At 42.3% G+C, this 13,349-nt stretch overlaps 1 protein-coding gene across 2 annotated transcripts in view; it reads right to left on the bottom strand.

The window, feature by feature from the left end:
* Positions 1 to 7,209, bottom strand: part of dnajc18 (DnaJ (Hsp40) homolog, subfamily C, member 18) — a 42,690-nt gene extending 35,481 nt beyond the window's left edge. Inside the window, exons 1-2 of one of the 2 annotated variants that reach the window (XM_073067577.1) lie at positions 6,964 to 7,209; positions 568 to 745 (exon numbers count right to left, since the gene is read on the bottom strand). In XM_073067577.1, the coding sequence (XP_072923678.1) occupies positions 568 to 745; positions 6,964 to 7,114 (329 nt within the window). In that variant the 5' untranslated portion in view covers positions 7,115 to 7,209. The remainder of the gene's footprint in view (positions 1 to 567; positions 746 to 6,963) is intronic. The other variant, XM_073067576.1, reaches the window with a different exon arrangement.
* Between the last annotated feature and the right edge of the window lie 6,140 nt (positions 7,210 to 13,349).

Below are 13,349 nucleotides of genomic sequence, written 5' to 3'. Positions count from 1 at the left end.
GTCAAAAGAATTTCGCATATCTGTTTATCTTGAATTTTTATGTCTTTTTTTCTTCCCCTCCCCCCACCCCCAATTGCCAGGCCGCATCTTTCACACTAGCACACATGAACTGGAGCACTCAAGGGAGTAGGGTCAAGCATGCCTGTTACCCTTCTATGAAAGTGGTTATTGGCACGTCCAACACAATTTGGAATTCCAAACCATGAAATATAACCTTTTTCTGACCACAGAATAAAACAAGTCTAGCAATCCCAAGCAAATTTTAATATAATCACATAAGATCCTAGCCACAAAGATTCTTTCTGACTTTACAGACACTGAACTCATCAGGATACCTTTTCTCAAAAGCATTCATTTAAGCATTTTTAAAAAAATTTTTAAAAGAAAAAGCATCATTTTTGCACATTTTCAGTTGAAATCTTTTCACTCAAAATTAAGCAATAATATACATAAGCTTTTGCCCAGCAGCTTGCCAATACTCACACTATTTTGTTAATTTTCCCAGTACTAAATTAAAATTGCACAGCTATGCTTTGTGCTTTGACAGTCCTGCTAGGATATTCTCACCTCTGTACTCCTTCAAGCTGCTCTTGCGTGTAACCCTTCGCAGCATCACTAATATCATCGGGAGCATTTCCATTCACACAGTTTTTCAATTTGCTGGACTTAGTAATAGATTCATCAGCATCCTTGGCATTTGTCCAACCAGCAGTACATTGATTCCTAATTATTGAATTAATTAGTGCTAAAATCCAAAACAGAAACATGAGAAATAAACTCAAATAGCATTTATTTATATAACAAAAGCAAGAAATCAATCAGAGCCTTTAGATTAATATTGGTTAACTTGAGCACACTTTTCCTTAATGCTCATTAAATTTTCACTGATTTTAACAAAAACTTTCTAATAATACAAAATATTAAAATATTTGGTCAGAAAATGACTGCACTTCAAAAACGTTAGAGAATAAATCTCAGTTGGATGTTACCATTTACTGCTATGACCCAGGACCAAGGAATTTGCTAATCCAGTGTAATATTTCCTCTTAATTTATAATCATGGACCTGGAAATAGACAGCATAGAAACATGCCTTTCTCAGAACTTTCTATCTGGCCATAAAGTGTTATACGACAATCCAAAGTCAAGCAAATGTGAGGAAATGAGATTTTTTCTTAAAATTGCCTTACCAAATGAGCGTAATACTTAAATCCTGTGAATAACATTGTTCTACAACCAAAGATGCCTACCAAGCCACACCCCTTTCCACACTTCAACAGATCAGACTGATGCCCCATATATACAAATGAAAGCTGAAATGTGAGGATCCAGTATGGAAAGTCATACATTGCTGGTCTGAGAAAACAGATGAACTTCTACACACTGATAAACTCAATGACTCAGCTAATGAGTATGTCACCACCTTCACAGACTTTATCTGCAAGACTGCATACTAAAAAGAATAATCCAGCTGTTCCCAAACTGGAAACCATGGATATGTTGGGAGAACTATTCACTACTAAAGTCAGGCAATCAAAAAGCCCAGATTGGAGGCGACAGCCGATTTCTCTCACTCTCTGCAATGTTCACACCTTGCTTCAGGGCACTGGGGTCTTTCACTGTTCTATTGTTTAGTCAATTTAAACCCCGGCTCAGATAGACCGACAAGACAAACTGTCAGGATCCGAGGCGAGAGCCAATTTTGCTCATTCTCCACGATGGTCACTCCTCTCTCCATGGCGCTAAGACTATGAAAACTGCCTCAGCTGCTGTGCTCTGTGCCCACTAATATGATGAACTGATACCAGGGCTTTGGACCTACTCCAGGGTTCAAATCTGAGGACTCAGTTTTGGTTCGGAATGTTGTTATTCACTTCAATTGTTTGCATGATGTGGCATGATTTGTGTTTTTTTTTCTCTCTTACGCATCCAGTGTCAGTCTTTTATTTTAATTTGTTTTTCTTTAATTGGGTCCTTTTGGGTTTCTTGCTTTGCGGATTCCTGTGAGCGAACAAATCTCAAGGTTATTTTTTGACAATAAATGTACTTGAATCTTGAAGTCAGGTGACCCTGATCTTTACAAGAAATCAAAAAGTGACTTCTATAAATTTATCAGAGATGCTAAAAGTCAGTACCAGTCCAAAAGTAAGTCCCTGACCAGATGTCACTAGTTGCTGGGCTTACATGCTATAATAGGGTACAAATTAAAGTTGGACAGCATCACCAACAACAGAAAGGAATTAGTATGCCGGTTGGTATATTGGTACTGCTGGGGCAGTGTGGTAGTGTAGCGGTTAGCATAATGTCATTACTGCGTCAATGACCCAGGTTCAATTCCACCACTGACTGTAGGGAGCTTGCACATTCTGCCCTTGACCCTGTGGCTTTCCTCTGGGTGCTCCAGTTTCCTCCCACTTTCTAAAAATGTATGGGTTGGTAGATTAACTAGTCACATGGGTGTAATTTGGCAGCACAACTTGTTGAACCAGAAGATCCTGTTAATGTAGCGTACCTCTAGATAAATAAACGTCACCACCCATCCCAATACCCTCGGGCCAACCTGAATGCTCAGTCACCATCGTGAACATGAGATCAGTCTTGCAGAGGGTGAAGCAGCGGAAAGCATTTGGCCCAGACTGCGTCCCTGGCCACGTCCTTACATCCTGGCTGGGGTAGTTACAGACATTTTTAAACCTTTCACAGCTTCCATCTGAGGTTATCACCTGCTTGAAGAAGACCACTATCATCTCAGTACCTGAAATGCTTTAAAGAAGTTGGTCATGGTACACATTAACTCTGGCCTTCCAGATCTATGGTAAAACACCATCTCCCTGGCCCTACATTCACCATGACAATAAAGAAACCTACCTGGGACTGTTGTTTATTGACAGCTCTGCACAAAACTCCAGACCAGGGAAGTCAGCACCTCCTTTGCATCTGGATTCTTAGCATCCTGATCAACAAACTACAATCAGTAAGGATAAACAGTAACAAGACTATTCTAAACAATGGTGCTCCATGATTGCATCCTACCCTATTCCCTGAACACAACTGCATGGCCAGATTTTGCTCTAATTCCATCTACAAGTTTGCAAATTATACCACTGAAGTGAGCCACATCTCAAATAGGGATGAGTCTGAGTACAGGAAGGAGACAGAGAGCTTAGCAACATGGTGTCATGATAACAACCTTTCCCTCAATGTCAGCAAAACAAAAGAGCTGGTCATTAACTTCAGGAAGGGTGGGGGGGGGGGGGGGGTGACGCATATGCTCCTGTCTATAACAATGGTTCTGAGATTGAGAGGTTCAAGTTCCCAGGTGTGAATATCACCAAGACTGTCCTGGTCCAACCATTAGATGCCAGGGCCAAGAAAGCTCACCAATGCTTCTACTTCCTCTGGAAGTAGATAATGTGATTTGGCACGTCCCCGCCAACCCGTAACAATTTTTATCATGCACTATAGAAAGCATCCTATTTGGATGCTTAACAGCTTAGCATGGCAACTGCTCTGCAGGTTTTAACAAGAAACTGCACAGAGCTGTGGACACGGTTCAGCACCTAATAGAAACCAGGCTCCCCTCCATTGACTCTGTCTATACTTCTCATTGCCTCTGTAAGCAGCGATCATAATCAAAGACACCACCCACCCTGGCCTGGACATTCTCTCTTCTCCCTTCCAACAGAGAGAAAATACAAACTCCTGAAAGCATGTACCACCAGCCTCAAGTACAGCTTCCACCCCATTGCTGAAATTACCGAATGGCACCCTAGTATAACATTAAGACATGATCTCACAATCTCATTATCTTGTATCTTATTGTTTACCTACACTGCACTTTCCCTGTAACCATTACACTGTATTCCGCAATATGTTATTGTTTTACCTCATTCTACCTCAATGAACTGTGTAATGGTTTGATCCATGCACAGTATGCAAGACAAGCTTTTCACTGGACCTTGGTACCTGTGATAATAAAAAAGCAATTCCAACTTGTTTTCTTTGCTCAGAATGCATCAATATGCATTAATGTACATGAATGCAGCAAAATGTACCAAATACAACTAAGCAAATTTTAACCAAGCCAGATTATGACATAGAAAACCAGTGACCAACATTTTAAGGACAACTACATTAAGAGTATAAGGGAGACAGTAGGTCACCTGAGAGATCAGCACCCTGACATTTCTTGAGCCGCAGGAAATGGATGGGACTTTTTTCAATATTTCAGTGGTTACTGAGGAGAAAATCATGGTTGTTCAAAAGATAAGGGAAACAAGTGGAAATATTTTGGAAGACACGCACACGAAATGCTGGAGAAACTCAGCAGGCCAGGCAGCATCTATGGAAAAGTGTACAGTCGACGTTTCGGGCTAGACACAAAGATGCAGATGACATAAAGCTGGGTGGCAGTGTGAAATATGAGGAGGATGTTAGGAGAATGCAGGGTGACTTGGACAGGTTGGGTGAGTGGGCAGATGTATGACAGATGCAGTTTAATGTGGGTAAATGTGAGGTAATCCACTTTGGTGGCAAGAACAGGAAGGCAGATTACTGTAGGCCTCCGTTAGTCTCGATAGACCATGGATTTGCACCTTGGAAAGTTTCCAGGGCGCAAGCCTGGGCAAGGTGTTACTTTTTTGGAAGACCGGCAGTTGCCCAAGCTGCAAGTCTTCCCTCTCCACACCACCGATGTTGTCCAAGGGAAGGGCATTAGTACAGATTACTATCTGAATGGTGTCAAGTTAGGGAAAGGGGAAATACAACGAGATCTAGGTGTCCTTGTTCATCAGTCACTGAAAGCAAGCATGCAGGTACAGCAGGCAGTGAAGAAAGTTAATGGCATGTTGGCCTTCATAACAAGGGGAGTTGAGTATCGGAGTAAAGAGGTCCTTGTGCAGTTGTACAGGGCCCTGGTGAGACCACACCTGGAGTATTGTGTTCAGTTTTGGTCTCCAAATTTGAGGAAGGACATTCTTGCTATTGAGGGAGTGCAGCGTAGGTTCACGAGGTTAATTCCCGGGATGGCAGGACTGTCATATGTTGAAAGGTTGGAGCGACTGGGCATGTATACACTGGAATTTAGAAGGATGAAAGGGGATCTGATTGAAACATATAAGATTATTAAGGGATTGGACACGCTAGAGGCAGGAACCATGTTCTCGATGTTGGGGGAGTCCAGAACCAGAGGCCACAGTTTAAGAATAAGGGGTAGGCCATTTAGAACGGAGTTGAGGAAAAACTTTTTCACCCAGACAGTTGTGGATCTATGGAATGCTCTGCATCAGAAGGCAGTGGAGGCCAATTCTCTGGATGCTTTCAAGAAAGAGTTAGAGCTCTTTAAAGATAGCGGAGTCAAGGGATATGGGAAATGGCAGGAACGGGGTACTGATTGTGGATGATCAGTCATGATCAGTGAATGGCGGTGCTGGCTCAAAGGGCCGAATGACCTACTCCTGCACCTATTGTCTATAGACCCTTCAGCAAGACTGGAGAAAAAAAGATGAGGAGTCTATAGTTAGGTGGATTCAAAATTATCTTGTGGCGGTTGAAGGTTGTTTCTAGGAATGGAGGCCGGTGATGAGCTGTGTGATGCAGGGGTTGGTACTGGGGCCTTTATTCACTAGTTATATGAATGCTTTGGATGTGAATGCACAAGGCTTGATCAGCAATTTGTGCATTTCATGAGGTGTTGTTGATAGTGAAGGAGTTTATCATAGATACAGGAGGATCGCGATCGGTTACAGAAGTGGACTGAGGAGTGGCAAATGAATGTCAATACAGATTAGTGTGAGGCGATATATTTTGGAAAGTTAAACTAGACTTACACTATGAATGGTAGGGAATGTAATGGAGCAAAATGACTTAGAAGCACAAGTACATAGTTCATTGAAAGCAGCATTACAGGTAGACAGGGTGGTGAAAAAGGTGTTTAACACACTGGCAGTCATCATTCAGGGCAGTGTGCATTGGCACATTATGTTGCAGTCATATATCTCATTGGTGAGTCCTTACGTGATGCAGTTTTAGTCAACCTGTTATGGAAGATGTGGTTGAACAGAAAAGAATGTAGAAAAGATTTGATGATGTTACGAGGATGAGAGCCTGAATTACGAGAAGAGGTTGGCCAGGCCAGTACCTTATTCCTTGAAACATAAGAGAATGAGGAGTGGCCTTATAGAAATGCTTAAAATTATGACAGGCACGGATAATGTGGACAGTAACAGGGTAGCGGAGCACAGATTGAGTGTAAGAAAGATTTAAAAGGAAGAGTGGCATTTTTCCCCACACAGAGGGCGGTGAGTAAGGACAATAGTTACTATTCCAAAGCCTAGTTTATAGTTGTTTTTATACAGGGCTGCCTTGACACTACACAAAATCAAATCATTCCACGAGGTGACATTCGACTGCTGGAAATATTCTTCAACTTGAAGAGTTTTCTTGTTTTTGCTTTTGCAGAATAGTCTGCTCTGCTGAAAACTTGCAGCACCGTGTTTTCCCGTTGCTATGAAGTTCTACGTAGGGAATGGTTGATCACCCACTGATAAACTGTGGGTGACTTTAGAAAAAAATGTGGCCAGTTCTTTTAAACCTTTCCTGTATCCTCTCCCAACCCGTCGCCCTCATAGGGGATTCCCCGCTATCAATCATTTACCTCTTACTCATTTAACACACAAGGTGGCTCCGAAGACTGAAGGATGCACCAAGTAAGAAACCTATCATTAAAGGAGGCAAACTTCAAACGTTCACCCTGTCCCTCCTGGAGGCTGACCCACATACTAAATTAAACATGTTCTGCTTGTATTTGAGCGTTAACAAGACTGTCATTTGCCTTCTCTTTATTTTGAATGGATGTGCCACGTACAGCTTGAACTGAGCCCGTCCTCGGGTTCCTTACCTTCACCACCCCCATGGATTGGTGCCCCATCCCCCGCCACACTGGCGCTGCCAACGATCCCGTTACCTTTAGTTCGCTGAGTCGGGTATCTCTGTTGCGCCCAGTACAAGAACTGCAGAGCCTTCTCGGTGTCGCCGGACTTCAAACACTTGTGTGCCGCCTCGATACAACGCTCCGCTTCCTCCTGCCTTTTCCTCATCGCCCAGCTTCTTTCCATTTGCAGCCCCTTTCTCTCTCCATGAGTGGCTGCAATCCGACCCGGAAAGAAATAGAAACCGGCGGCCTGGGCAGATGTCAGGTGTGGGATTTCGCTAGACCACGGAGCGCATGCGCACCGTCGCCCACCGCCATCATTGTTGGGGGCATTCGGTCGGGGGCGCTTGTGGTGGAGGCTAAGGAGCTTGGGCAGAGAGTGTAAGAGAGATGCAAGGAGAGAAGTGGGGGTGGGGCGGGTTTAGAAAGTTTGCTTAGATTTCAGTGACCAGGGGAATCAAAGATTTATTTTAGTGTAGAGAATTTGGCCAAAGAGGGCCAATCAAAAAAGAGAAAATCTGCAGAAGCTGGAAATCCAAGCGACACACGGAAAATGCTGAAGGAACTCAGCAGGCCAGGCAGCATCACACCGACCGGATTCTTTTCATTAGATGCTGCCTCACCTACTGAGTTCCTCCAGTATTTTGTGAGTATTAAAAGGGATCGGGTTACTAAACACAAGGGGAATTGATTATTTACAATCATTGCTCACACTGGTGCTCAGAGGCAAAATTGGCAGTCAGTAGATAAGGTTTAACAATGTCAGAAGCAGATCTCTTAGCTGGGATGAGGTAACCTAAAACAGGAGGTGAGAGAAACTGGAGGTGGATCGAGTGGGGACGGGGGATTGTTATTGTGGGAGGCTTGGTTTGTATGGAATAGGGAAGGAAGAAAGACATAGAGGCAGCTAAGTAAATGATTCAAACTTTGTGACAAGAAATTACACAGTTTTTGAACAAATTTAAGGAAGTGGTTGGCTGAGGAGTAGGTTTATTTCGGGTTTTCCTAATGGTATGGAATATTGGGTGGTTTTAGCTGAGGATGCGCATTAGTGTTCCATTCAAAAACCAGCTAAGTGAGAACTTTGACAGTAGAACAGAGGAATCTGGGAAACAGATCCATAATTTTTTGAAAGTGGCATCGCAGATAGATACTGTCCTAAAAAAAAGCTTTTGACACATTGGCCCTAATAAATCAAAAGATGATGGGATGTTACGTTGAAGTTGTATAAGACTTTGGTGAGGCCAAATTTGGAGTACTGTGTGCCATTCTGGTCACCCACTGCAGGAAATATCAGTAAGATTGAAATAATGCAAAAGAAATTTACATGGATTTTGCCAGGACTTGAGGATCTGTGTTAAGAAGAAAGAACAAATGGGTTAGGACTTTATTCCTTAGACCATAGAAGAACGAGAGGAAATTTGATAGAGGTTTGCAAAATTATGTGGGGTATAAATAGTGTAAATGCAAGCAGGCTCTATCCACTAATGTTGGGGAGACTTGAGCGAGAGGTTAGGGGTTAAGACTGACAGGTGAAGTGTTTAAAGGGAACATGAGGGGAAGTTTCTTTACTCAGAGGGTAGTGAGCTGCTAGTGGAATGGTGATAAGGATTCGGTGTCAACAGTTAAGAGAAATTTGGACAGATACTTGGATGGGATGGGTATGGAGGTGTATAATCTGGTGCTGGTCAATGGGACTAGGCAGATTAATAGTTAGGCAAGGACTAGATAGGCCAAAGGACCTGTTTATGTGCTCTCATGTTCTATGACTCTATGACTAACACAATAAACTTATATGGCAAAACTGTGTATCACAATTTTAAATACAAGGGTGTGTTGGCATATAGCTGTTTTGACAAAATAATTGTAATGTCCCAGATGATAGTTAACTGAGCTAATTTGATATTTTACTTAGGCTATGGTTTGTCAAACTATCCAGCAAACCCAGCAATAAGGTAGATTCACTGCCAATAAATGGCTCTGTATTAAATCTGTTCAGTAATTTCAATTTCTCTCCATGTCAGCGGTATTAGGCCAGGTTCTGCAGATGAGGTATCTGGCTGAGTACTAAAAATGCTGATCAACAGACTGGGTGTGTTCACTGATATCTTTAACCTCTCACTTCGGCAGTCTGAGGTCTCCATCTGCTGCAATTAGGCTTCAATTATACTAGTGGGTGAGGAGAATGTGGTAACCTGCCTCAACGACTATCATCCAGTAGCTGTTACATCCATTATGATGAAGTGCTTTGAGAGATTGGTGATGAAACATTTCAACTCCTGCCTATGAAACAACTTGGATCTGCTCCAGTTTGCCTACCGTCACAACAGGTCAGCAGCAGATGCTATTTGGTTGGCTCTTCACTTAACCATGGAGCATCTGGACAGCAAAGATGCATACATCAGGATGCTCTTCATTGACTACAGTTCAGCATTCAATACCATCATCCCTCAAAACTAATCAATAAGCTTCAAGACCTTGGCCCCAATACCTCCTTGTGCAATTGGATCCTTAATTTCCTCACTTGCAAACCACAGCGAGTTCAGATTGGCAACAACATCTCTTCCACAATCTCCATTAGCACAGATGCATCACAAGGCTATATGCCTAGCCCCCTGCTCCACTCACTTTATACTTAGGATTATAGGGCTAAGCACAGCTCCAATGCCATATTTCAGTTTGCAGATGACGGCACCGTTGTTGGCTAGATCAAAGGTAGTGACAAATCGGCATATAGGAGGAAGATTAAAAATCTGGCTGAGTGGTGCCACGACATAATGTCTCGCTCGATGTCAGCAAGACCAAAGAGCTTAAGGAGGAAGAAACCAGAGGTCCATGAGCCCGTCTTCATTGAGGGAATCGTCATTGGCGGAAAGGGTCAGCATCTTTAAATTCCTCATTGTTATCATTACAGAGGAACTGTCCTGGTCCAGCACTTAAGTGCCATTACAAAAAATGCATTGCAGTACCTCTATTAGAAGTTTACAAAAAATTTTCATGTCATCTAAAACTTTGACAATCTTCTGTAGATTGTGCTGGAGAGTATATTGACTCTGACAGTCTGACATGGAAACACCAATGCCCTTGAACGGAAATCCCTACAAAAAGTGGTGGATAGGGCCCAGTCCATCACAGGTAAAGCCCTCCCTAACGCTGAGCACATCTATGCAGAGAGCTGTCACAGGAAAGCAGCACTCATCATAGAGAGCCACCACCATCCAGGCCATACTCTTTTCTTGCTGTTGCCATAAGGAAGAAGGCACAGGAGCCTCAGAACTCACACCACCAGGTTCAGGAACAGTTATTACCTCTCTACCATCAGGCTTTTGAACCAGAAGGGATAACTTCACTAGCCCCATCATTGAAATGTTCCCACAACCAAAGAAGTCACTTTCAATTACTCTTCATCTCATGTTCTTGATATTTATTGCTTTTTTCCCCCTTTCTTTTGGAATTTGCATAGTTTGTTGTCTTTTGCACATTAGTTGTTTATCCGCCCCATTGGGTATGGTCTTTCAATTATACTATTGAGTTTCTTGTATTTACTGCATATGGTGACATATACAGTAGGTACTTTGATAATAAATTTACTTTGAAGGTTGAGAGTACACACAACTTCTGTATAGAAAGCCCTTTGACTGCAGCCCCTGCTATTATACTAATTTACTGTCCTTCAATTGGAAGAATTGTGTGGTTTCTTTCATATGTTCAGGATATCAGACTTACATACAATTGCTTATTGGTTCAATTTCAACAAAAGACTGTACTTTGAAAGTTTATTGCATTTAGCTTATTAAAAATTTAGTCACCAACTTTTGAATAGTTACTTTTTACAGCCTGCTTTTAAAAATTTTATATTACACCATCATGAGCATTTATTGTATTTTATTCATCTTTGTTGCCCATATGTCAGTCAATATCACGTGATTACAGCACGAGTCAGAAAAACAGCAGGAATTTTCCAAGCTGCATTCACACAGACACAAAGCCTCTTTGTTAAAGGAAATGAAGCCAATGTTTTTCTGTACAAATTCCTGCAAACGTATGAAATAGAATCAGCTGAAAACTGCATAATATTATGAACACCACAAACTAAGTTATGCAAAATACAATAAAAACTGGAATATTACTCATCAATATTTCTGCAGCTGTTAACATTGGCTGCATGTTAGTATTTGTCTCAGAGCTTATTCCATGCTCATTCATTTTGTTGCTCCTGTCTGTAATGCAGCAAAACTGTAGTTTTCTTAGCACAAGCAATTCTGTGATTGAGTCAGGTGCCTCCACACTACACTCCAAGTGTTGACCTGCAAACAATATTTAGCTATTGCAAATTGTAATCAATAAAATGAAGTTACTTATGTCAGTCGCCTTTGCACAGATTCTGAAGTCCAGAAGCAAGCACACAATATAGGGAGCGAGTATGCATAACTAATCAAGAATAACATAATTAATTTGTTGACTAATTGCTTTTGTGCATTCCTTTCTTGCACTTTAATCTGCTCTCCCAGTACTTAGCATCTTCACCCATAGCAGGAGTGAGGAGGGGTCATGGGGGGGTGGGTGGTGGTAGTGGAGGTTGCTTTTATGGAGCATAATGCCACATTGCAGCAGCAGTTTGGGGTAACAAATAGGTAGCTTCCAAGAAGAATGTTGTAGTAAACTGGATCAACAAATTTAGGGTGTAGTGGACAGTGAGGAAGGCTATCAGAGCTTGCAGCGTGATCTTCTTCAGTTGGAAAAATGGCAGGTGGAACTTAAAGCAAACAAGTGTGAGGTGTTGCAATTTGGAAGGACAAACCAGGGTAGGACTTACACAATGAATGATGGAGCACGGAGGTGCACAGTAGAATAAAGGGATCTGGGAATTGAAAGTGGTACCGCAGGTAGATAGGGTTGTTAAGAGAGCTTCTGGCACATTGGCCTTCATAAATCAGAGCATTGAGTACAGGAGTTGGAATGTTACATTGTCATGGTAGAAGACATTGTTCAGGCTGAATTTTGACTATTGTGTACAGTTCTGATCACCTATCTACAGGAAAGATAACAATAAACCGGAAAGAATGCAAAGAAAATTTACAAGGATTTTGCCACGAGTTGAGGACCCGAGTTTTAAGGAAAATTGAATAGGTTAGGAATTTATTCCCTGGAGTATAGGAGATTGAGGGGAGATCATATAGAGGTATGCTGTGTGCATATATCTACTGATGCCTCTGGACACATCATCAGTGACGTTCCTGGAATCATCGGGTGTTTTGGGTCTTTCAACATCATTTTCTCTCCTCCAGGTGACCCAGGCGGGGCTGATCAGACCCCAGCTTGTGTCCAGATGGCTAGCTACATATGACTCCATGGCTCCCCTCTCTTGAGCCACAGCCATCTTGAGGCCCTCTCTGCCACATCAGTGATACTGCGGATGGCTCTCCTCTTCCTCGCTCCTTCGATGCCCAATTTGCTGAAGGCTCTGGCTAAGGAACAGGCTGTGAATCCCCTACAACCAACTTCCACTATAGAGTAATTGCATGCAAGCTTTTTTCCCATGAGCTTGGGTGGGACTTGAACTGAAGGTCTTTGGTTTAGCGTGAAATGTGAAATATTTAAGCAGAACCTGAGGGGGAGCTTCTGCACTCAGGGTGGTAACAAGCTGCCAGTAGAAGTGGGAGATACAGTTTCAATTGCAACATTTAAGAGAAGTTTGGATAGTTGCACGGATGAGAGGAATGTGAAGGGCTGTAATTCAGATGTGGGTTAACAGGACTAGGCAGAAAAACAGGAGGTGGCATGGAATACATGGGCCAATGGGCCTATTTCTGCGCTGCAGTGCTCCATGGCTCCATAACTGTGCTGAAAAATACAACAGCTGCAATGCTTAGAGAGCTGAGACACCAACACACCCTGAGGTGGGCCTCACATTCTGCAGGAGGATAGATTGCTGGAGCGTTCTCATAGATTACTCAAAGTCCAAATTACAGCTATTTTAACTATACTTTATATAAGCTCTATTTTATAAAGTGTAAGTTATATAATGTATCTTACAAAAATATAAGCTACATTTTATAGCTATGATAGCATACTGGTATAATCCAGGGGTATAAATGCCAACTGTCAGAGTTTGGCTAACAGTAGACTGAGTTTTAACAGACAACAGAGATTCCACTGCATCACTCATCAGTTTGGCTCCTTGTACATGGACTGTAGTGGAGGCAATGATCTGTTGCTCCACCCTGGATCGACATATATTAATGTGTAGTTGGATCCCATTTCCATGCTGGACAGAAAGGACTGCAGGTATTGCACAAAGCCATGGCTGTGTTTATACCACTGAAACCTGTATACTCCTGCACATCTCACAGAGTGGCTAAAGGCACCGATGCTTCATCCTAGTGTTCAATCTGAAATTATTAACCTGCTCAGTTGAG

This window comes from Hemitrygon akajei, chromosome 15 (assembly GCF_048418815.1).
Source record: "Hemitrygon akajei chromosome 15, sHemAka1.3, whole genome shotgun sequence".
Taxonomy (NCBI): Eukaryota; Metazoa; Chordata; class Chondrichthyes; order Myliobatiformes; family Dasyatidae; genus Hemitrygon; species Hemitrygon akajei.
This window is presented reverse-complemented; position numbering and strand designations above follow the sequence as displayed.